We start from the raw sequence: 24,706 nt of genomic DNA, 5'->3' as shown, positions 1-24,706 counted from the left end.
TTCAAGCATCATATTTCATTTGTAAAAATGACTAGGAAAACCACTTTTATAAAAATAGATCTCTTTCGGGGTACAGAAAAGAAGCCTGCCATATTTGGCCTGTATAGCCATTAAAAAAGCCCATTTGACACCACCTGCCAATTACCACATATAAAAGGTAATTAAGAAAGTTCCCGTTATGAGACCTCTCCTCCAGCTCTCTATGATTTGGTCCTTCTAATTGAAAAACTGCTGGAAAAAAAAAACCCTCTGGAAAACATTAGCACTTATTTTAGGAAACAGAATAGCGAGACCTGTACTCAGACAAAAATTTGTAAATAGCAAGCTGATGTCATCTGTGTATTCATGTTCACCATAAAAATCTGAAACTAGGAATCTGCCATTAATAAATATCCTGCCAATAATCTGTGAGATCCAAGGCAACTCCCTTATCCACTGGTGCCTCAGTTTCCCACTCAGCGTATAGCAAAGGTTTGCTTGCAGGGGTGGGGTCTAGAGGGTGAGTGCTAAGAACAGTGTTAGTGCAGTGGAGCACTGTGAATATTTAGGGTCAATCTATGGTGTAGTCATAGAAACGGTGAACAACAGAAAACTCACGGGGCACCGTTACTCCATAATGCTGAGTGTCACTGATGAGCAGCTTCCGCTTCAGTTCATTCAGCCCCACGCCTACAGGGCCTGAAAAACAGGATAATGGAAACTCATTCAAATGAAACACCATCTAAGCAAGATGCAGGTGGGGGGGGGGGAGGGTTGTGCTCATTCCTGTAATCCTAACTACTCAGGAGGCTCAGCTCTCAGAATTACAGTTTAAGGCCAGCCCTAGCAGAAAAGTTCGTCGGACTCTTCTCTCCAATTAACCAGCAAAATGCCAGAAGTGGAGGTGTGGCTCAAGTGGTAGGGCACCAGCTTTGGGCAAGAAAGCCAAGTGAAAGAGTGAAGCCCCGAGTTCAAGCCAAACCACACCATCTAAGCATTTCTATAACTGCCACAAACCCATTAGTTAGACTGAGAACACAGGCCCAATCTTATATTTAATGTAAAGAGGTTATTTGATAGGTAAGCTGCATATAAGAACCAGTCAGGACTTCTTCCACTGTCCTTTTTTTGTTTGTTTTTACTTCTAAAGTTTACATTCCCACAGAAAAGGTTAGACATGCTTTCAATATGCTTTCAATAATAACTCGAGAATATGTGAGTATATTACTAAGGAATGGTATTTACAAGAGTGTAAAAATATATTAAAAATTATATGCCAGTCAGGCACCAGTGGCTCATGCCAGTAATTCTAGCTACCCATGAGGCTGAGATCTGAAGATGGCAGTTCAAAGCCAGGCCAGGCAGGAAAGTCCGTGAGTCTCTTATCTCCAATTAAAAACCCAATACAAAAACCCAGAAATGAATCTGTGGCTCAAATGGTAGAGCACTAGTCTTAAGCAAAAAAGCTCAGAGAAAGCTCCTAGCCCTCTCCTAGTCCTTCCACCCCCCTGCCCCAGATACTGGTGCCCAAAACACAGAGGTTTCAAATGTGAGCTGAGATCAAAAGTTAGAAGGACTGAGCTCCAAGGAGCTGGCATTCCTTTCCCCAAGCTTCCCACATGTCTGCCTTTAGAGACAGTTAAGGACTATGTAGTGCAGTGGGCACAGTAGACTAGAGGGCCAGCCTGCTTTGAACTTGGCTCCCCTCTGTTCCCCTCCAGCACTCCCTTCCCAGTGAAACTGCATGAGGCAATGCTGCAGTGCTTGAGCAGATGTCATTCTGAGTGGCAACGCTCCATTTCTTGGAGGAATGAAAAAGAAATTACACACAGTGCCTGCTGCTGAACTCAGGTACTTGAGTCGTATCTGCAATTTACCACCAGCTAAAAGTCAGACTGGAGGTGTGTTCAAAGGGGTAGAGCAACAACCTTAGTTCAAGCTCCACCCAGTACACACACACACACACACACACACACACACACACACACACACACACACACACACACACACACACACACACACACACACACACACACACACACACACACACACACACACACACACACACACACACACACACACACACACACACACCCTCAGCTGTCCCCCTAGTGCTTGTCCCCCACCACCTTTTGCCTTTCTCATTTTGTGGTCAGGCACCATTTCTCCACTAACTTCCCCTGTTCTGAAAATGCTAAGAATCACTGGTAACTCAAGGTCAAGATTATGAAAATGAAGACAGTTATACACTACTGGCTTTGACTTTTAGGAGTAGTGTAAGAAACCTACTCTGAGATAGGCACCAGTAGGTTCACACCTGCACACCTGTAATCCTAGCTCCTCAGGCTGCGATCTGAGGATTAAGGTTTGAAGCCAGTGGGGCAGAAAAGTCTGTGAGATGCTTATCTCCACTATACTACCAAAAAGCCAGAAGTGGAGCCATGGCACTAGTGGTAGAGTGCTAGCCTTGAGTAAAAGCAGCTCAGGGACTGTGCCCAGGCCCTGAGTTCAGGTCACAGAACAAGTACCCAAAACAAAAACAAAAACAGAACAACAACAAAAAAAAAAACCCTACTAGCCTGGGAGATGGGCCAGTTTCAGTGGTACTAAAGATTTTTACCTGAAAACCCTAGCATATTCTTGGCTCCCAAAGATTTAGCCTAATACTGGGACATGCACATCAGACCTTGGTTCCACTGACAGGTCAAGCATTCTGACATTAAGAACATGGTGCTGGGCTGGGAAGGGGGCTCAGTGGAAAAGTGCTTGTCTCGTATGCATGAAGCCCTGGGTTTGATTCCTCAGTACCACATAAACAGAAAAAGCCAGAAGTGGCGCTGTGGCTCAAGTGGTAGAGCACTAACCTTGAATTCAGAGAGGCTCAAGACAGAGCCCAGGCTCTGACTTGAAGCCCCAGGACCAGCAAAACAAAACAAAAAAAAACCAACAACAAAACCCATGGTACCCTCCACAATGCCTACAATTCTTCTTACTGTACAACACAGGACTGGGCTTGGCTCAAAACTCGGCTCTTCCTCTCTGACCTCAGGAGCCTTCACTTCAACCATGACTGGGCACACCTGGGCTTTGTCATCAGTAAGGGCAATACTAAATTCCAACTTCCCAGTGTGACATCACTTCCTGATCCTCTTAGAGTTCTCCCAGGTCTGATTACATGGACCTCTAGTGCATTGATTTCCTTCCTTTCTTTTTATCCAGCTGCCTTTCAAATCTTCACCTTTTTTGGGCCATTGTATCTTCCACTAGAATTTGCTAGGAGATCTTCAACTCCTATGCATGGTCCTTTCTAGCATACTTGTTAAGAAAGCTTCCTAGGATCACTGCAGTGGCACCCGTACGTGGATGGCTGATTGCAGAAAACCCTCAAACCTCCACAGTTGGTATTACCACACCTTTAAGTCTCTACATATGACCTAAGTGTGCCACGGCTTTTCTATATTCCCCTTACCAGATGCATTTCTGTGGTCCCCACAATGGTAACTTCCATCCTTCTCCATCCCTGTACTGACACACCCAGAAGCCTTCCTGTCGCTTCCTCCAGATCTATGATTGTCCATCACTACTGCTGCCAGTCTAGTTCAGATCTTACTTCTGGCCCCTTCTCTTAGAACAGGCTCTTCATGGCTGCTCCAATCCACCATCATACTGCTATAGAAGTTCTTTTGAGAACCCAATCAGATCCTGTCACTCCTTGCTCCATATTCTTGGATACGTAGTTTCCAATGGCTCTTCCAAAAGAAGAGATCAACATCTTTATTTGGTGATACACCTGAATTCTGACCCTCAGAGATCTCATCTATTTCTGTAGCCCCAGGGACTTTTGGTTTGGGCCTTCTGTGATAACTGACGAGCCTAAAGGGAGCTGTGTCAGAGCAGGCTCACACAATTAATACTCATCTGTTCCAAGAACAGTCAGGGGAAACAATGTTATCTGAAAAAGTTCCCCTGGAGTATTCTAGATCACCACCAACTTCAAAGGTAGGGCTGTTGTCATGAAACAAAAGCTTAAAATATGAACATAGTTTTGTTCATTCTGATTAAAACTGTTCACGAGGCATGCAAACAGCATTTTCTCTAATGGGAGCCTTTGGGTTCTTCAATTCTTGGACATCAACAATTTTTTACTTGGAAAAAATGCAACATAGGGCTAGGCATGGTAATGTACACGTGTAATCTCATCTAGGTGGGAGGAAGAGATAGAAGCATCGTGTTTCAAGGTCAGCAAGAGCAAAAGGTTGTAAGGCTTTTATTGCATGGTGGTTAATCCTGTAATACTGGCTACACAGGAGACAGATGTCAGAGGATCATGGATAGAGGAATGCCCAGGACAAAAAAATTAAGATCCTGGGGCTAGGAATGTCGCTCAATGGTAGAGTGCATGCTTTGCATGCATGAGGCCCTGGGTTTGATTCCTCAGCACCACACAAGCAGAAAAAGCGGCAAGTGGTGTTGTGGCTCAAGTGGCAGAGTGCTAGCCTTGAGCTGAAGAGCTGAGGGACAGTGCCCAGGCCCAGAATTCAGGGCCCACAACCGCGGGAAAAAAAAAAAACAACAACAACAAAGTAAGGGCTGGGAAGGTGGCTCAGTGGTAGAGCGCATGCCTTGCATGCATGAGGCCCTGGGTTCGATTCCTCAGGACCACATAAGTAAAAAGAAAAAAAACCGGAAGTGGCGCTTTGGCTCAAAGTGGTAGAGCGCTAGCCTTGAGCTGAAGAGCTGAGGGACAGCATCCAGGTCCAGAGTTCAGGCCCCACAACCGGACCCCCTCCCCCAAAAAAGTAAGATCCTTTGTGAAAAATAAACTACAATCAAGAGGGCATCCACTGGTGGCTCGTGTCTATAATCCTAGCTACTCAGGGGGCCCAAAGGATAACAATTTAAGGCCCATTCAGGCAGGACATTTTGCAATGTGCACCCTCAAGATTACCAGCAAAAGGCTGGTTGCTGGAGCTATGGCTTAAGTGATAGAGTGTCACCCTAGTAGGTATGAGACACTGAGCTCAAACCCCAACACCACATTAAATAAACGAATGAATGAATGAATAAAATGAAAACAAAAGCAGAAGCTGAGGGTGTGGTTCAAGTGGTAGAGTGCCTGCCTAGCATGCAGTACAAGTCCTTAAGTTCAAAACCCCAGTACAAAACAACAACCAAAAACCCACAGTAAAAGAGAGCACAACAAACACTGATCATATTCCTATCCCGTATTCTTGTACTGTTAGATATAATCACATTTTTAGCTGCCTGTTTTATGTTCAGAACGCAAAACTGTTTACATTGCAGGCAATTTGGGACTGTAAACTGAAGTGCAATCATATATATACCCACAACAAGATGGATCCTTTTTGCTCTTCAATACACACACTGGTGAAATGCATTTAAATGTGCACAGATTAAAAAGACTGCTTTATAGCTGGTTTCCAACTGTGCTTGCTAGTGATTACATGAAGCAAAGAGGATTTAGACAACACATTTAAAAATGAAGCAGCAAAAAAAAAAAAAAAAAAAAGGAGCAGCCTTTGGAATAATAAGGATAATGACGGGGTAGGCTCTTTGCATGTGGCAGGCTTGGTTTACACACATCATTACTAACCTTCAAAACATCCCTGGAGGAAAGTATCATTATCCTTATCTAAGAGATGAGGAAATTGAAACAATGAAAAGTTAGATCATTTTCAAAAGGTCATACGACTAGAATGTGTTTTAGCTAGTATAGAAAAGCTCCTCTGTCTCACTCAGAAATCTGCATTCTTTTCACTCTACCTATGATCTTGTCAAAAGAATGGGGAGAAAATGCGGGCAAGGGTAGAAGTTGTTGCTCTGGTCATGACTGTGATCAGGAACTCCTGAAACATCCCAGCTGCCCATGCCTCTGATGGGGGAGGGGGGCGACATGTGTTTGTGGGCTGGCAGATTCTAGCTACAAAACTGGCACAAGTCAAACCTGCTGCTGTCAAATATCATACAAGGCAGAGCCTCTGAAGGTTCAAATAAACTTAAATAGCTACGGCTAACACAATTTGAACTAATTAACCAGGCTCAGACAACGTAATGTATGGAGCATATCTATTAAGACCACAGGACTAAGAAAAATCAAACACAATGAAGTTAAAGCCAAAAAGGTACATCAAAAATGATTTTAAAGCAGGTGCAAGTGCCTCATGCCTATAATCCTAGCTACTCAAGAAACGGAGATGTGAGGATCATGGTTCAAGACCAACCAAGGCAGGAAAGTCCATGAAACTCTTTATCTCCAATTAACCACCAAACAGCTAGAAGTTCAAGCACCAGCACTGGCACTAAAAAAGAAAAAAGAAAAAGAAAAAAAATTTTAAAGTTCATTAACTTGAAATTCTAGCAGTGAAGCTGATGTGCTCATTAGCTCTGAAAAGAAAATGTTCATAGGCTAATGTAACTAAATACCTGTTTCACTTGAAACGCATTTCCTGAGAATTCATGAAATCATGTTGGCAAGAAAGAAAAAAGCTATGTATATCAATCCTTATTAGAAGTTCTGGGGAAAAAGTGTCCAATTGGGTTATCAAATTATTTTTTTTAAAGCATACTATTATAGATCCATTTTAAATTTAATTAGCAATTCCTTATTGAAAGTAGACATATGTTATATGCTTTATGAAGCTCATTCATTTTAGAAAAAAAATAGTCTACTTAAGGTGTTAATAAAATGATCCTACGGAACTTTGTCTCTCTTCTGTTTCCAACTCTTAGCAGCATCAATTAGTTGGCCAAGGGACTTTTACTTTGACATGTCCATACATACAATGTATGCTGATTAGACACCTACATCCCTCCCTCAGCTCTCTTCTCCCTTTCCAAACCAAGCTCAACAAACTCACCATTTTGTTTTCACTTGTATATGTACAGTATTTTGCCCATATGTATCATCTGATCTCTTTCCCCTCGCCTACTAGTATCCATACCATAGAATCTAGCTTACATCCTCTCATTAAAAAAAAAGTTAATTGTTCAAAGAGGTTTCACTTGGATAGTCACACACACACACACACACACACACACACACACACACACACACACACACACACACACTGTAATTTCATCAGATTGGCCCCTTTATTTAGTCTCACTTTACCGTTTCCCCTGTTGTTCAATAGCTTTCAGCTTTCAGCCATCTTCGTTCACAAGCACACTATATTCCAGAATTGTTTACCTTCTCACATTCCTCCTTCTGATCCCCTCCAATGGTCCCGCCACTAAAATATGTTCTGTGCTTGTGTGTGATCCTGAATGTGTTTACCTACATGTGTACCTTATTATTTTTTTGAGACAGGGCCTTGCCACATAGCCCACGGTGACCTTTAACTTGATATACTTCTAGAATTCTCCCATGCATATACTATACTTTAGTCAATTTGTTTGTGCATATATGCATCTGGCCCTGTATATGTTTTCATATATGTTTATAACAGATTTAACTTCTACATGAGAGAAAACACATGCCTTTTGTCTCTCTGCGCCTGACTTACTTCACTTAACATAATTTTTTCCACATCCATTCATTTCCCTGGCAAATGACATAATATTATTCTTCTTGATGGATGAATAAAATTCCACTATATATATGTCATACTTTCTTGATCCACTGATCTGTTGTAGGGCATCTGGGCTGTTTCCATAACTTGACTATGGTGAACAGTGCAGCAATAAATGTGCGTGTGCAGGTGCCTTTGCTGTATCTTGACAAACAGTCTTTCATATAAATGCCCAAGAGTGGTATCACTGGCTCAGAGGATAGTCCTATGTTTAGTTTTGTGAGGAATCTGAAAACTGCCTTCTATAGTGGCTGCACTAGTTTACATTCCTACCAACAGTGTAATAGGGTTCTTTTTCTCCCCACAACCCTCCCAGCATTTGTTCTTTTATTCTTGATGAGGGTCATTCTTCCTGGAGTGAAGAGGAATCTCAGTGTTGTTTTGGTTTGCATTTCCTTTATATCTAGGGACATTGAGTATTTCTTTCCATTTTGTTTTTTGTTTCTCTTGCCTTATTGCCCTGGCTAGAAATTCATTTCATTTATGTCTCATTTATGACTTCAGAGGACATGAATGAATCACAACTATTCTACAGAACCAGCCCAGGGCTGCATCTCAACAACTGCCCCTGCTCAAGAGCCTTAGCTGACCAAGGAACACAGCCCACAGTCTGTAGCAATCAACCATCTGTAGCAATCGGTTGACTACAGCCTGGTCAATTGGAAGGCCCAGATTGTTTACAGAGGAGTGTGGAAATCTAGAAGAGGCCTTTTATACTTCTCAAACAGACCCCCTGCAGGAGAAATTTGAGACAACATTCAACACAGTTTTCTGAGGGTCAAAGTTTAGAAGAGTACTGGGCAGGGCTCAGCCTGTACCCATACTTCCCTTCAGCAAGAAAAACTAATTTGCTTTGTTTGCTTTGTTCCTCTTCAGGATATGTTTGCTGTGTGATTTAAAAAAAAATTGTTGTTGTTAGCTTTTATTTATGTCCCCAAACACTCTATTTCCTTCAACAATATTTCAGGGCTCTCACCATTATTTTCTATTCCTTCCTCATCTTTTCCTATCTTCTTACTTCCTCTTTTCCCCACTCTTTCCCTTATATTATTTAATATTTCATTCTTATAATGCTAAAATTAAATGCTGTAAAATTAAAATTTAATGCTAAAATTAAAAACTGTAATTCCCATTTCTTTATAACCTTATCGGAGAAGGTGAGGCTTCCAATCGCTTCTTAATTTAAATATTTAGATTTTTGTTCAATTGTGAACCAGAAAATAATTGTATTAAAATCAAAGAAATATCATGTGTGTGTGTGTGCATGCAAAACACATAAGCCAGATATACTGCTGCATCCTTGTTTTTGAGACCCTATCTCAAAAACAAAGATAAATACACAACAGGACTCAGAGCATGGCTCAGGTAGTAGAACACTTGCTTAAGAGTTGCAAGGTCCTGGATTTAATCCCAATCCCATCCCCAACCCCCAAACTCCCTTGCCCCCCCCAAAATGAAATGGCAGTCTACAAAGCATAGCATGAAACAATATTTTTAAATATCTGACATCAAATTTAGGTGTAGTTTTTCCTTAAGAAAAACAATTTGATGAGTATTAAACTGAACTTAATAATCGAAATATGGAAGACAGACACCCATCTAAAGATTGTTGTTATGAAACAACAGTCCTGATAAAGATGATCGTGTTAATACTCTATTAGGTTAATATTCTATTAGGGGAAAGAGAGACACAGGCAGGCAGAGTTTAGCTAAATTAGTTTTAACACTATATTTTCATTTTTATGTAACAATCCTAATTCATACACTAATGATAAACTCCATCCTTATTTGACAGCCTTCTGTCCTTATTGGGATTTATGTCATAATATTATTAAGCGGTATATTAGAGGGACATTTGTTGCATGGATCATGTATTACTCATGTTTTCTACTGACCTTTGTATATCATGGCAAAAACATAAAAACATAAATGGCATATTACACAAGGAATAACTGACATGGATATAGCTTTTAATATTTGTTCGCCTCCGGTGTACCTGTATTGCTGAACATGAAAATTCTTTCCCATTTCCCTGCAGACATTTTTATGATACTGGCCAGACTGGCCAACTCTTACTATCCAGAAGAAAATAGCAGAATTACTGGAATCTCTGCAATAAATACCCAACTGCTTTGCTACCTGAAAAAACATATGTATTCATTTGATTTACTGCAAGATAAATTCAGTGAAATCTCTAGGTATTCCTTGGATCAGACACATAAAAAGTCTGCCTATTATATGGTAACACTGATATTTTGATAATATAGGCATAAAGTAAAAACAAGCTATTATATCTGACACATAATCATAGTATCAACATATTAGTAGGTGGCTGGATTTGTGTTTGAAAGTGACAAATCTGTTTATAAAAATTTAAAGTTCCTCGGGGTGGGAGGCATGGCTCAGGTGGTAAAATGCCAGCCAATGAACAGGAGTCCTTATGCAATAGCCAGTTGGAGTCCTGGTCTCAGACAATTAAAAAAACAGTTTAAAGTTCTATTGGAAACAAACTATATCAAAGTAGAGCTACTTTGCAGTGTATAGCAAGCTCTGATAAGAGTCAGATTTTCTTTCCTCTGTCAATTTCACAATGGGAAATGTTACAAGTGAAAAAGTATCCATTTGTCTAAAGAGAAGGGAGAAAAACAAAAATGTAGAGAAAAGGAGGAAGATTAAAAAAAGAGGAGGGGACAGAAAAGAGTGAGGAAAGGAAGAAGGGAGGGAGGGGAACTGAGAGCTTCCCGAAAAAGCCCAAACTTGTCCAGAGTGTAGTCTGTCTTAGTCTTACACAGAATAACTTAAACACTGGTTTCACCTCTATTTCAGCTATAGCAAGAAGGTAATCAAATTAAAACAGAAAGATATGGCTGGGGGCTGGAGGCTCACACCTAAATCCTAGCTACTCAGGAAGATCAACACTCCAAGCCAGCCTGGGCAGGAAAGTCTGTGAAACTCAATCCAGTTAACCACAAGAAAACTGGAAGAGGAGCTGTGGCTCAAGTGGTACAGTGCTAGCCTTGAGCTGAAGAGCTCAGGGACAGAGCCCAGGCCCCAAGTTCAAGCCTCAGGACCAGCACAAAAACAAAAACAAAACATCAAAACATGACCCTTGTAAATAATGCTGCAATAAACATAGTTGTGCTGGTAGCTTTATTATGGCCTTGTTTGTGATCCTTTGGGTAAATGCCCAAAAGTGGGATTGCTGGGTCATAGGGGAGCTCTATGTGGAGTCTTTTGAGGAACCTCCATACTACTTTCCAAAGTGGTTGAACAAGTTTACATTCCCACCAACAATGCAGTAGGGTTCCCTTTCTGTCCACATCCCCTCCAGCATCTGTTGTTATTAGATTTCTTGATTATAGCCATTCTAATTGGGGTGAGGTAGAATCTCAATGTTGATTTGTATTTCTTTTATGTCTAGAGAGGTTGAGCATTTCTTTCATGTGTCTATTGGCCATTCTTATTTCCTCTTCAGAGAAGTTTTTCTTTAAATCTTTAGCCCATTTACTTATTGGGCAGTTGTTTCTTTGAGGATTTGTTGTTGTGGGATTTAGTTTTTGAGTTCTAAGTATATTGTAGATATGAGATCCTCATCCGATGTATGACTAGTGAAGATCGTCTCCCAATTTGTGGGTTTTCTATTGATCTTGCTAGCTATTGTCCTTTGCCATGTGGAAAGTCTGCAATTTCATGCAGCATTATTTATGATAGCTAAGATATGGAACCAACCCAGATGCCCCTCAGTAGATGAATAGATCAAGAAAATGTGAGAAATATACACACAATGGAATTCTATGCCTCCATCAGAAAGAATGACATTGCCCCATTTGTTAGGAAATGGAAAGACCTGGAAAAAATCATATTAAGTGAAGTAAGCCAGGCCCAAATAAACACAGGTCCCATGGTTTCCCTTATTTGCAATAACTAGTATATGTCTAGGACAAGCAGACAAGGTCCAAAGCTATGTATGTGTATGACCATATAAGATAATGGCAAGTGAAATGAACCCCAAGATAGGGACACAACTTGTTTTTTTCTTGCTTGCTATTGTTTTAATGTATCTAAAATGTACTATATGATTTTTTTGTTTCTTTTATATGTTCTTCTCCCATATTATAACCCCTGTTTTCACTGTATTTGATGTTAATGCCCTGCATCTTGTATATACATTTTTCTAATTTGGGGAGGGGAAGGGAAATAACAGAATACTGAAATAAGGACACAGGATGACCCATTGTAACAGTTAGATGTACAAGACACTATATAGAAAATGATCTTTACAACTTGGGGGGCAGTTAGGGAGGTGGGAGGGAAGGGATAGTGGCAGAAAAACAAAGAAGGGGGTAACAATGCTCAATAGGAAATGCACTCATTACCTTATTCATGTAGCTGTAACCCCTCTGTACACTATTTTTACAATAAAAAACATAAATAGGGATACAGGTTGATCCATTGTAACAATGAGATGTACAAGACACTATGTTGAAAACTGAACTTCACAATTTAGGCGGGGGGGGGGGGGGGAGTGTAGTTGTGGAGGTGGGAGGGAAGGTAGGGTAGGGAAAAAACAAAGGAGGAGGTAACAATGCTTGATAGGAAATGTACTCATTACCTTGCTCATGTAACTGTAACCCCACTGTACAGTATTTTTACAATAAAAACATATTAAAAATGATAAAAAAAAAAACAAAAACAAAAAGTAAACATTCTAAAAAAAAAAAGATATGACCCTCCTCTTCTCTAGCCAAGTACAGGGCACATCCTTTCCTCCTCATCTGCTCAGAATTTGAACCATTCACTGGAACTCAGGATATTGACCAAGGATCCATCATGGCTCCTGTTGTATTCTCCTTACCTTTAACTCTTCTCTTTTTTTACTTTCCTTTGTATAACTTATTACCCTCTAGCTGTGATATACATGGCTTTCTTATTCATCATCAACTTATTATACATATGTTCTTGCTCTATCCTCTCCCAGGAAAGTAAACAGCTTGAGGAGAAAATGTTTGAGCTATTCACTAATGACCGGATGTGTTCAGAACACTGTCTGGCATTCAGTACTCCATAAAAACCAGCTGAATGACAGGACCATGATTTATGCCTAGAAATTAAGCCTAATATAAATAAGGTAGATCTACGATATAAAAAGCCAACTGTGCTTCTACTAAAGATCATATTTGCCTTTTCCATACAAGAATTATAATTTTAAACCCATTATACACTCATAAATTTGCCCATAACTTTTGGTTTTATGCTTATCTATATAAACTCCTCAGGAGACCAATTCCTACAAGCCTTCCATCAAAGTTTGGCAAAAGCAATGGGAATTGTAAGACATTAACACTGGCATTCCATTTTGAGAGTATACTTTCTTCTCTGCTTTTGGGAAGGGACTTAGTGTTATGCCACCATTTTTATAGAAAAACATGATTTTCTTATAAACATCTGTTTATTCAACCATGTCTGCAAAGCGGTCTTCAGGCAACATGTGGGATTCAGCACTGGGGAAGACAGAATAGAACTTAAAGCTCAAACTGCCATGTGCAATACACAGCAAGATTTATTATTAGTTTCCTCACGCCTCATAACCACAGAGAACAAGTCACAAATTGTCTACATATCCACACACTAAATTTTTGCTCTCATTTTGGAATAAGCCACACAAAGTGCTTTAGTGTTTTTCTAAAAAGAAAATACCAAAGCTTTCTTCTGCTCCTTCCCTTCTCCACCTCCTCACGTGATTGGACTTCGTTACTCTACTCTGTAAATAAGTCAGGTTTCACTAAAGATACAACTTGTCACAAAGGAAATTGTACTAAAATGTTTGACATTTGGTTTTAACACTTTTCAACTACTTTTAAATATAAAAAAGGAGCTTAACGGGAACGATCACAAAGATATTTAGTGAGTCTGGAATAATACATTTATGAAATAAAGGGAAAATGAAAATACTTTTGATCAAAATTCAAAGTCCTCCGTTGTCCTAGTTTTTGCTATGGTAATAACTTGGTCTATCTTCAATTCTTGACACCAGGTCCAAGAATAAAAATCATATAATGTTATGGTAATAATATAGAGAAAATAATACTCTGCTCCTCCCCAACATTATTTTCTAACACTTTCAGGGCCAGTATCATTTCTCCCGATCGCACTGATTGGCAGAATGCCAGAATGCTTGAGTTCTCTCCATCTCCCGCCCACATTGTAGGGGTCAACATATATCCTAAGTAGACTGTCTTTCTTTACCATCATAAAAAGTAAACAGTTCACTCTAGAGAAATCTGGAAATTCCAAAGTATGTGTCCACTGCTGGCCTCAGTCCTTCTGATGATAAAATTGCTCAATAATCTAACTTATGTGGTTTGGAAACTAAGGTTTAAAACCAGAAGTCACCTACTCGTATTTGAATACCATATTTTTCAACAATGTATAACATTTTTTAAACCTTATTAAAAGTACTAACAATTGGTCTAAGTGTTTAAAGAGATTGTTTTGTTTAACCCTCAAAACAAACCTAGAAAGCTCTTATTATTTCCATTCTTCAGATGAACAAAGAAGTCCAAAGTGCTATGATGGTAAAAGCTGTCTCCTGCCTGCCTGCTGAAGGGCAGAACAGAACTGCAGCACTGCTGTGGCCCTGCACGGCCCAGTTCTAACTCCTACACTACCCTGACTCAAACCATGCAGATGGGTGTTTCTCCAGACTACAAAGCTGAAACTTCTAAGGCATCAGATGTGTTATGTAAGCCAGGCACTGGTAGCTCATGCCTATAATTTAGCTACTCAGGAGGCTGAGACCTAAGGATTGTGGCTCAAAGCCATCCTGAAAGAAAAGTCCAGGAGACTCATATCTCCAATTAACTAGCAAAAAGCTGCAAGGTTCAAATGGTAGAGGGCTAACTTTTATCAGAAAAGCTTAGGGACAACACCTAGGTTCTAAGTTAGAGCCCCAGAAATGACTTACAAAAAAAGGCGGGGGGGGGGGGGCATACGTAGGCGTGGAAAGGTTTTCTGAGCAGCGACTATACAGGTGAAAACAAATGCTAGGCAATATTTCTGGAAGACAGGTAAAACCTCTCAGGGTTGTCCAGATTGCCCCTGGCATGTCATTCTGTACAGAAGGGCACAGAGCAGAAGGGAATGAAAGGACACATGTTAATATTCAGTCCGTGGCCCCAGGAGTTGACTTTTCCAAGCCTCCACCTGTCCAGGCATTCTTGATTTGGGCATGTTACAAATCTTTCCTTAACTAGAAACATTCCTAAGCAGTTTGCTTCAACATAACATATGTTCATCATTCTCAGCTTTTCCTAGACAGACATGGGATATATTCTGCTCCCCTGGGTAGACTATATAATCTGACATGACAAAAAAGAACAAGCCTAGTAGTCTCCATTACGTCCACTTGGTTAGAATGCAATCAACTTAAGAAATACTGCATCTTCTCAGCAATTGCTACAAAATGGGAAAACAGTGGTGGAGCTTAAAGAGTTTCAAATGAGAAGTTTTTCTTTTCCTGTACAATATTCAGAATAAAGGCTAAACATGATTACAAATCAGTGGACCTAACTGATAAATCAAGCCTAAAATGTCACTGAGCAAATGTGGATAAAATGAAAACAAAGTGGGGAGGGAAGGGATGGTAGGGGAAAAACAAAGGAGGGGGTAACAATGTTCGATAGGAAATGTACTCATTGTCTTACTCATGTAACTGTAATCCCTCTGTACAGTATCTTTACAATAAAAATATATATTGAAAAATAAAAACAAAGCTTTTAACCATCATTTAAATGCAAACATGAGAAAGCACAAAACTGAAATGCAATGCCAAGAGGACAAATGAAAATAATTTGCACAGTTCAACTACCAACTGAAGAGGGAAAGCAAATCCATTGAAACCAAGTGACAAGGCTGCCCCTGTGTGCATGGGTATAGTTCTCACTTGAATTAGGACCAACAGTAATGGTAAAAAGCACAGTGCCTTTGTTAATCAGTGGGACCAGCAGCACGGCATTGTGGGAAACTCTGGCCCCTTATCTCAGGTGTATCAGTTCAGGAACTACACATTAACAAGACCCCTGTGATGGAATGCAAGTTCAAATCTGAGAAGCCCTGTACTAGGGGCTGAAGGTCAAGAGAAGGGCCAGAGCTTCTCTTTCTGCTCATTCATTAAGACTGACTATCTGATACTACAAAAAAAAAAAAAAAAGTATAAATACTCTCTCCTTTCTGAGGACAGAGCAAGTAATTCCATCAAGCATGATCCCCCCCACCCCCGACAAGTGTCTGGGGGAATGCACCCAGGAGAGGTGTAGAAAATGTGAGCAGACTGCAGAGAGCAAGGCCAAGGAAAGCAGTCTGGGGTCCTTTAAATCACCGGCAAACTATAAAGACAAAGGTGGTAAAACAAGAGTGATGTGGAATGAATGAAGACCAAGTAGAGAATGAATACTACAGAGGAGAGAGGAGAGCCTAGAAAACTTGCTAAACCCACCTGGAAGCTTCTATGGAAATATATGACTCAGGGCATCGTTTAGTGAACAACTGGTGCATTAGGTAGAAACAAATCTACACTTTTACACAATAAGTATATGGTATTTGTTAAGAAAATGAATGGATGGACCCTAAACCAAAAAGAAAAAAACAGAAAACAAAAGCAGGTCTAATAGGGCAAGCTAGCATTGCCTTGTTTTAGAAGAAGAAGCTGTATTCTACAATGAGATGAGAAAGAAGGTTCTAGTCTCTAAGGCCCTGCAGCTGACTCAGCTCTATAGCTTAGCAGCTGTGAGGTTTGGGACAACTTACATATCTCTCCTTCAGTTTTCCTGTGAGTAAAATGTATATATAAGGTATTTACCACAGTTGCAGTGAAGAGTGAAAGGAACAATAAGTAGTCTTCAGCCATTGTTACTATGTGTATAGCTGGACATGATGGAACTAATTTTCCAGGCACAAAGGAGAGCTCAGCATACATGGATGAGGAGATATAGACTCTTCTAAGAAAGGAAAATTTGAATTTCCTTGAAGTATGCAAATATGTATTTATAAGCAAGGCATAAAATTAATATCTGATGAGGCAAACGATTCCTTCAGTGCCAGCGGATGTGAGACAGCGAATTGCTTCCCATGAGTCACCACCACCTGCTTCAGATTTTCAAAGGCCTTTCCCTTATAAAGATGGGGAGAGTCCCTACCTTCCCATTTATTCTCATCCCTGTAACTGTCATGTTGAGTTTATAAAGGAACAATTAGTAATAAACACCACATTCCTTTATTCTAAATTCCCAATGTCTTTGGCCTAGATCCTGGAAGCTGACATAGCCACATGTTTGTTTGTTTCGCGCTATTACTGGGGCTTGAATTCAGGGCACAGGCTTTTTCTCTCAAAGCCAGTGCTGTACCATTTGAGGCACAGCTCCATTGCTGACTTTCTCGGGGAGATAAAAGTCTCATGGCCCTTCCTGTGTGGGCTGGCTTCTGACTGTAATTCTCAGATCTCAGCCTCCGGAGTGGGTAGGATTTTAGGCATGAGCCACTGGCACCCAGACACCCATCACATTTTTAAAGTACAACAAGAGTGGGTGAAGTGATTGGGGTTGTGAATGGTCATGTCCATGAAAGCAGGACTCCATAGATTCTAGAAGGTTGATGTGAGGTAAGCCAACCAGTGCTGTGGTGATACCACATGCAAGCACTAACCACTTTAAAGCACTTTTGTTAATTGGCTCTCCAGCTTGAAGTCCCTGAGAAATCTGTTGTAATACTTCATCACACTGAAGGTCTAAATGTCACAGAAAGCTTACAACACGGGTGCCGCCTGAAAGCAAGCTCAACAAAATTTTCAATGCCTTAAAAAGCAGTTGTTTCTTTTACTTATTCATCCTGACATAGCCCACAAATCTCAGTGTTAACTAGTTCCCTTTCTAACAGCAGTTCTATCAATATCCCACAACCATTCATTAGAACCATCTTAAAAGTCTCTAGAAGCTGGGTGCTGGTGGCATATGCTTGCAATCCTAGTGAGATCTGTAGGTTGTCGCTCGAAGCCACCCTAGGCAGGGAAGTCTGTGAGATTCTTCTTTTCTTTTCTTTTTTTTAGTTTCAAGTATAGTTTATTTATTTTATTTATCTGTGGCATATTCTTAAATAAGACTTTAATATCAATCCGGATTTGAGTAGAATAGCGACTTTGATACTTTAATTTTTACATTATTTTTACCATCTGTAAGTAGATGTATGGAGGAATTGCCATTCACCACAGTAGTTTATAAATACAGCACATCTTGATCAACACCGCCCCGTCAAGATGCTTACCCACCCCTCCCAACCCACCTGCCTTTCCTCTCATTTTAAAACTTCTAGGCTATGTATTCAGTTTTTTTGCCATTTAACAAAACAGTTTATATAGACACTGCATCTTGATCTGTGCCTCACTTCAGCATCTTCGCCCTCCTTTCCACCTACCCATTCCCTCATGCTTCTCAATTCTGTGGTTTCTAAAATCAATAGTAAAGGGAAAAATGCAACAACAAAATGGCGAGACAAAGGACAAGAGGAGAAACCAATGCAACTCACAAGAGCATATACTAGAAATAATCTGTACAAGTTGGGGGGGGGGGTGGAGGGAGGGAAAGTGGGAGAAAAATGAGCGAGGGGGTAAAAAGTTCGACAAGAAATTTATTATTATCTTATTTATGTAACTATTTCACCTTGACAATAAAAAGAAAATAAATAATAAATTTTTAAAATAAAAAAAAATGACCTGTGTAATGAGGAACACTGAGCTCTGTGAGACTATCTTCAATTAACTAGCAAAAGCTGGAAAAGGAGGTGTGGCAGGTGGTAAAGTGCTAGCTTTCAACTCAGGCTATGAGTTCAAGGCCCACTACCAGCACAGACCCACAAAAGTCTCTAAAGGATGTATATGTCTAGATGATTTCCGATTTCACTCTGGAGACAAAGCAGAGTATTCAAGATGAGGAAATTTTTAGTTTGAAAATTCAACTACAATGTAAAATTTTATTGTATCACTTATTTCCTCAAAATCACAAACATGCCGGGTGCCAGTGGCTGACGCCTCTAATCCTAGCTACTCAGGAGGCTGAGATCTGAGGATCTCGGTTCAAAGTCAGCCCGGGCAGGAGAGACCGTGAGACTCCTATCTCCAATAAAAACCACCAGAAAACTGAAAGTGGCGCTGTAGCTCAAGTGGTAGAGCGCTCACCTTGAGCTGAAGAGCTGAGGGACAGCGCCCAGGCCCAGAGTTCAAGCCCCATGACCGACAAAAAAAAACCCCAAAAACACACAAACATTACATACTTACCAACCAAGACAACAAGCCTGTATTTGTCATTCATCTGTCGCTGATATGGTGTGACTTCTTCATATGTAGGCACATCAGCTGTATCATACTGATCGCTCTTCTTGCACTCATACATGGATTTATTTGTTTTCTTATCTTTTCTGCTAAGACGGAAACTTCTTCTAAAGCCAGCTGCAAATAAACAATATATATACTTTAGTAATAACTAAATATTAAAACCCCTAAGAGAGCCTTTAAGGCTGGGTTAGGGTGGTAGCTCAAGGCTAGAGTGAGCAAGGACTTGGGTTCCATCTTCAGTACCACAAAAAAACATAAAGCAAACCAAAGAGAGCCTTCAAATTTGGATTGTATTCTTCACAATTGATACAAGTGGCATTAGTAAAAGGGGGAAAATGCACACAATTTCATGTAAACAGTAATTTATAGAGAACTACCTAACATTTATTTATGTACACAGTTACAATTTAACCTTGAATTTGGTTCTTGGAAATTGTTGGGTAGAATAACTATAAAAGAAAGCCAATTACATGAGAAATCACAAAGTGGAGTAATGGTGTGGATTCAAAATTCAATTGCAAGGAGTGCATCCATTTACAAAGGGACTAAGCAGATGTTGCAGATTTTTCTGTGCATCCTTTTGGTGCATGCCTTCATAGCCACACCTCTGGAGGAGATGCTCATAACTCACCCCTAGCGCAGTAATTCTCAGACAAAGGTCTCTTCTTAATTTGCAAAACCAAGTTCCCCTCTCACCTCTTTCTCAACTCTGTCTCTGGGGTGGAGACTGCAACCCAGGGTAACTGGATTTCTGACTTAGCACACAAATGACACACTCACTACAATTACAAGAGAAGTTCATGCTGGGTTCCATAGTGTTCTAACTTCAGGTTTCCATGGCTTTCACATCTTGGGATGTAATTAGAGGATAAACAGGTACAACTAGAAATTCCTTCCCAATTATTCCTTGTAGGGAGGAAGGATTTTCCTTAAGCCACCACAGCCTTTGGGTACAGGAATGGGTACAACAAAAACATAAAGAAAAAAAAAAACAAAAAACAAATGACCCATTCAAAGCAAATGTAATCCAAACAGAAAATATGAAAAATTTCTGATTAGTACATCACAACTAAATGTTGAATTTTACAGGTAAACCTTAAGTTTACCTGAAGAGTTCTTACAATTCACCAAAGTTTTTCCTTTCACTACAGACAGTGGGAAATGAAGGCATTAGATTTCTAACGTGAAAAGACCATACAGAGTTCAGAGGATGGCGGAGTGAAACTACTTGTGTAGTGCTTGATGCTGAATCGGTTTGATAAATTTACCAAATTTAAGTGGGTGCTGGTAGTTTACACCTGGAATCCTAGGTATTCATCAGACTGAGATCTGAGGATCACAGTCCAAAGGTAACCCAGGCAGACAAATCCGAGAGACTCTCATCTCCAGTTTCCTAGCCAAAAAGGTCGAAGTGAAAGTAGAAAGGTGACTCATGTGGTGTAGCACCAGCCTTGAGTGAAAAAGGTAAGTGGAACTCAAGCCCCCATACTGGCACATACACATAGAAAAGTTTACCAAATTTAATTTTAAAGGATTCAATAGAAAAATCTACTACTACATCTGTGTCACCTTTTTTCTAGGAATGTGTTTTTGTTAACAAGATTAAAGGGCATCCTTCCTTTCCCTCTTTCTCAATCTTTTCCTCCATATACATGGGTGCTGTGTTTATATATCACACCGTATATATACATGCATATATATACACACAGCTCTATGCACACAATCACACACACACACACACGTACACACACACATGCGCGCGCGCGCGCACACACACACACACACACACACACACACACACACACACACACACACACACACACACACACAGCACAGGAAAAAAAGAAAAGCAATACCATGACAAAAATGAAGGATATAACAAAAGATATGAAATCCAGACTCTTTCTTTGTGGTTATTTTTCAGACAAAACCAAAATGACAGGGGCTAGGAAAGTGGCTCAGTGGTACAGCACTTGCCTTGCATGCAGGAGGCCCTGGGTTCGATTCCTCAGCACCACATAAGCAGGGAAAAAAAAGCCAGAAATGGTGCTGTGTCTCAAGTGGTGGAGTGCTAGCCTTAAGCTGAAGAGCTGAGGGACAGCGCCCAGGCCCAGAGTTCAGGCCCCACGACCAGACCCCCCAAAAAAACAAAAAACAAAATGACAACAACAACAACAACAAGACTCTGCTATTTTCTAGACTCTGTCCTTCTTGAGTAGTTAAAGGTGATTATACACTTGTAATTTGACAGTAAAAAGCTAGTAATTTTCAAACTAAAAGGAAAATAGTAAGTTATATTGTCTATGCACATTCTTAAGACTATGCTTCAATACTACTAAATCCTGTCAGCAAAAGATGGTCAATATTTTCTTGACTTCTGGTCTTACTTGATTTACTTATCAAAAAGAAGCTCCCCCCACCCCCCACTGTAGCTGTGGCAATAGGTATGCCCTATTATGCCCTACTGCACCCAGTTATAGATTGAGGTGGGATCTCAAGAACTTTTTGCCTGGACTGGCCTTGAACCACTATCCTGCTCATCTCAGCTTCCCAAGTAGCTAGGATTACAGTGTTTGAACTACTGGCACCTGGCTCTGTTTCCACTTAAGTCCCATTAGTCCTTTCCAACCTAGCCAAATTTATGCTCCTGCATTTCTGAGCAGGCCTCTTTGCACAAGTGGGTTATTTCTTGTGTGCATGAAGCAATAAGGGACTTGTTTCTTTTTTGTCATTTTCCAAAGTGTGGACGGATTGCCACAGTCAGAACTGGTTAAAGCATGCTGGCACTAGTTACCTCTCATTTATGAATAAATATATCCTTCTACTATAAATAAGTAAACAAAAAAATAAATAAATAGAGATGGTGCCAGCAAGGAAGGAAAGCAGGGAGAAATAGAGGGAGGGAAAGAAAGAAAAAAGATAAGGAAGCAAGAGAGGGAGGAAGGTAGGGAAGAAGAAAGGAAGGGAAGGGAAGGGAAGGGAAGGGAAGGGAAGGGAAGGGAAGGGAAGGGAAGGGAAGGGGAAAAGGGAAGGGAAGGGAAGGGAAGGGAAGGGAAGGGAAGGGAAGGGAAGGGAAGGGAAGGGAAGGGAAGGGAAGGGGAAAAGGGAAGGGAAGGGGAAAAGGGAAGGGAAGGGGAAAAGGAAAGGGGAAAAGGAAAGGGAAAGGGAAAGGGAAAGGGAAAGGGAAAGGAAATGGGGGAAAGGAAATGGGGGAAAGGAAATGGGGGTAAGGGAAAGGAAAGGTAAGCAGAGGAGAAGGAAGGGAGATAAGGAGGGATACAGGGAGAGAGGGAAGGAGGGAAAGAGAGAGAAAATAACTTTTTTAAAGAATTAAAGAAAAAGAAACAGTACATGTGCCTCACTAGTTGGAGGCTAGGTGAGGGGAGTCAGAATCTGTGGACTTAAACTGAAAGTAAGCAGAAGATCTTTTCAGATCGATGTGAAGGAATAACAAGATCTATTTCATTTCATTTCCAAGTATTTCTCAGTAATTTAGCAACAGTTGACTTGGAAACAAGAGGGGAAAGGGCATATCTATCAACAATGAATTTAGGGTAGGAGAACAAATTTACACAAAATGTGTTTTTTTCTTATATTTCACATTTTCATAGTTTATAATTGTCTCAATGTTTTTTTTTACAGGTAGGTTTGTTTCCAATGAGCTTACCCACATCTGTCAAAGATATCTGTGTTTGAAAGAATACATTTACTTTATTCCAATAGGAAAGTGACTTCATAATAAGACTGCATCTATGGGTTAACCGCTAATCATAGAAACATTGTGTATCTAGTATCTTCCAGTGGAAACAATTTATCACTTGCTAATTGATCATTTAACTGTCTGGCTTAGCTGAAAGTACACCTTTTAACTACAAAGGAACATTTTTAAGCTGTTTGTAATTTGAAATAGACTCAAGTAAGTGTCCCTATGCATAGGTGTTCAAATCACTGGGAATTTCATTAGGACAAATGCCAGAAGCTAGGAAGAGCTTGTCTAGTGCTTCTCCCATCTGTTAATAAATATCTATTTTAAACTGTTCATGTCATCATTCTTTCATAAAAGAATTGTGGGTTTGGGTTTTTTTCCCCCCTTAGGGGTGGGTTGTTGGCGAGGCTTGAATTTAGGGCCTCTGTTCTCATTCTCTCTGTTTTTGCTCAAGGCTGGTACTCTATTTAAGCCATACCTCCACTTCCAGCTTTTTCATGATTACCGGAGATAAGAGTTTCATTGACTTTCATGCCCAGGCTGGCTTAAACTGTGATCCTTGGATCTCAGCCTCCTGAGAAGCTAGGATTACAGGTATGAACCACTAGCACTGGGCTAAGAATGTCTAACCCCTTGTTTAACATCCTTAGTGATGTCACAAACAAAAAGTTGTACATTACTGTTATTTTAAGTAGGTATCCAACTGTACAAGTTCATGTATTTTTCTTATTTGCATGTCTTATTTTTCCTGTAACTGGTTGGTTAGTATACAAACATTTTTTGATTAGGACTTTCATAAATCCAATATACATCTGTGTTAAGTCATGAATCCTTTGCCCTAAGTAGCTTAAACCAATTGCAAAGAAGTTTAAAATGGTTGTGTGTTTGAATTTGTAACTTTCTTTTAACTTTTGGTTTCTTCCATTGTTGTAGTAGCTTTCCTACCCTTAGAGCTGATTAACAAACACTTACGTATCCTTACTTAAGTTTTAAAAATGGATTTCATGGCTTTACACATAAGGCTTTATTCCTTCTTGAATGAGCTCAAGCCTTTGTAGTATGGCTGTCATTTTATATTTTTCTAAATAATTAACCAATGGTCAGTCCCAGACATACTGAATAATCTTTTTACTACTTTATGTTGATACATCAGGACTGAAGTATCAGATTGTTTATTATATCATGACAGGCAAAGGTGGTTCTTGGTGTGAAATTAGCCCATTCTCATTAGAAGATTAGTTCCAAAATAGCAGTTGTATTTACTGAGAATTTAGTAGATAATGAACTCCTGTCAAAGAACTTTATACAGATATCTGGCTGAAATCCTGGAGGAGTGAAGCCAGCTAGGACAAAAAGTCTGCAAGCTTCCATCTCCAAATAGGGAGAAAGGGCCATGTTGGAAGCATGGTTCAATTGATAGAATGCCAGCTGAATGACCTTTAGGCCCCTAGTTTGTAGGTACTGGCTGAGCATTGGTGGCTCACACCTGTAATCCTAGCTACTAAGGAGGCTGAGATCTGAAGGCAGAAGTTAAATGACAGACTGAACAGAAAAGTTGGTAAGACTTTTACCTCCAGTTAGTTAGCAAAAAGCCAGAAGTGGAGGTATGGCTCAAGTGGTAGAGCATCAACCTTGAGCAAAAACCTAAGGGACAGTGGCTAGCCCCTGAGTTCAAGCTCCATTTGTGGCACCGAAAAAAGAAAATGAAAATGTCAATACTGGAAGAAAGATGAGTGGAGGGGAGGGGAAGGGAAGGGAAGGGAAAGGAGGGAAGGGGAGAGGAGGGGAATACAAACATTATTCTCAAATGCTTGTCACTTGGGTTCTCTTATCAAATAGGATCTTGAATATAAACTAGATATTTGCAAGTTCTAGTGTTTTTAATTAATTTTGAATTTTCTCCTAAATAAAATAACAAACTTGGATAATGATGAGTTAGTGATTTTCAAAACTATTTCATTACATTATCTTTGCATAACACATTACTCAAGAAAATGGATTCTAATGTTTGCAAATGTAATTTAAGAATCATGTATTTTAGTGTAAGTT

The 24,706-nt window shown here is 40.0% G+C and overlaps 1 protein-coding gene across 3 annotated transcripts in view; it reads right to left on the bottom strand.

Moving 5' to 3' along the window:
• The window catches only part of Mpp7 (MAGUK p55 scaffold protein 7), a 218,188-nt gene that overhangs the window by 17,856 nt on the left and 175,626 nt on the right, over positions 1 to 24,706 (bottom strand). For 2 of the 3 annotated variants that reach the window (XM_069998202.1, XM_069998204.1), the window contains 2 exons: positions 18,895 to 19,065; positions 598 to 678 (listed from right to left, as the gene is read on the bottom strand). In XM_069998202.1, the coding sequence (XP_069854303.1) occupies positions 598 to 678; positions 18,895 to 19,065 (252 nt within the window). The remainder of the gene's footprint in view (positions 1 to 597; positions 679 to 18,894; positions 19,066 to 24,706) is intronic. The other variant, XM_069998203.1, reaches the window with a different exon arrangement.

Source organism: Dipodomys merriami, unplaced genomic scaffold (assembly GCF_024711535.1).
Source record: "Dipodomys merriami isolate MVZ:Mamm:240054 unplaced genomic scaffold, mDipMer1.0.p SCAF_51, whole genome shotgun sequence".
NCBI classification, from domain to species: domain Eukaryota; kingdom Metazoa; phylum Chordata; class Mammalia; order Rodentia; family Heteromyidae; genus Dipodomys; species Dipodomys merriami.
This window is presented reverse-complemented; position numbering and strand designations above follow the sequence as displayed.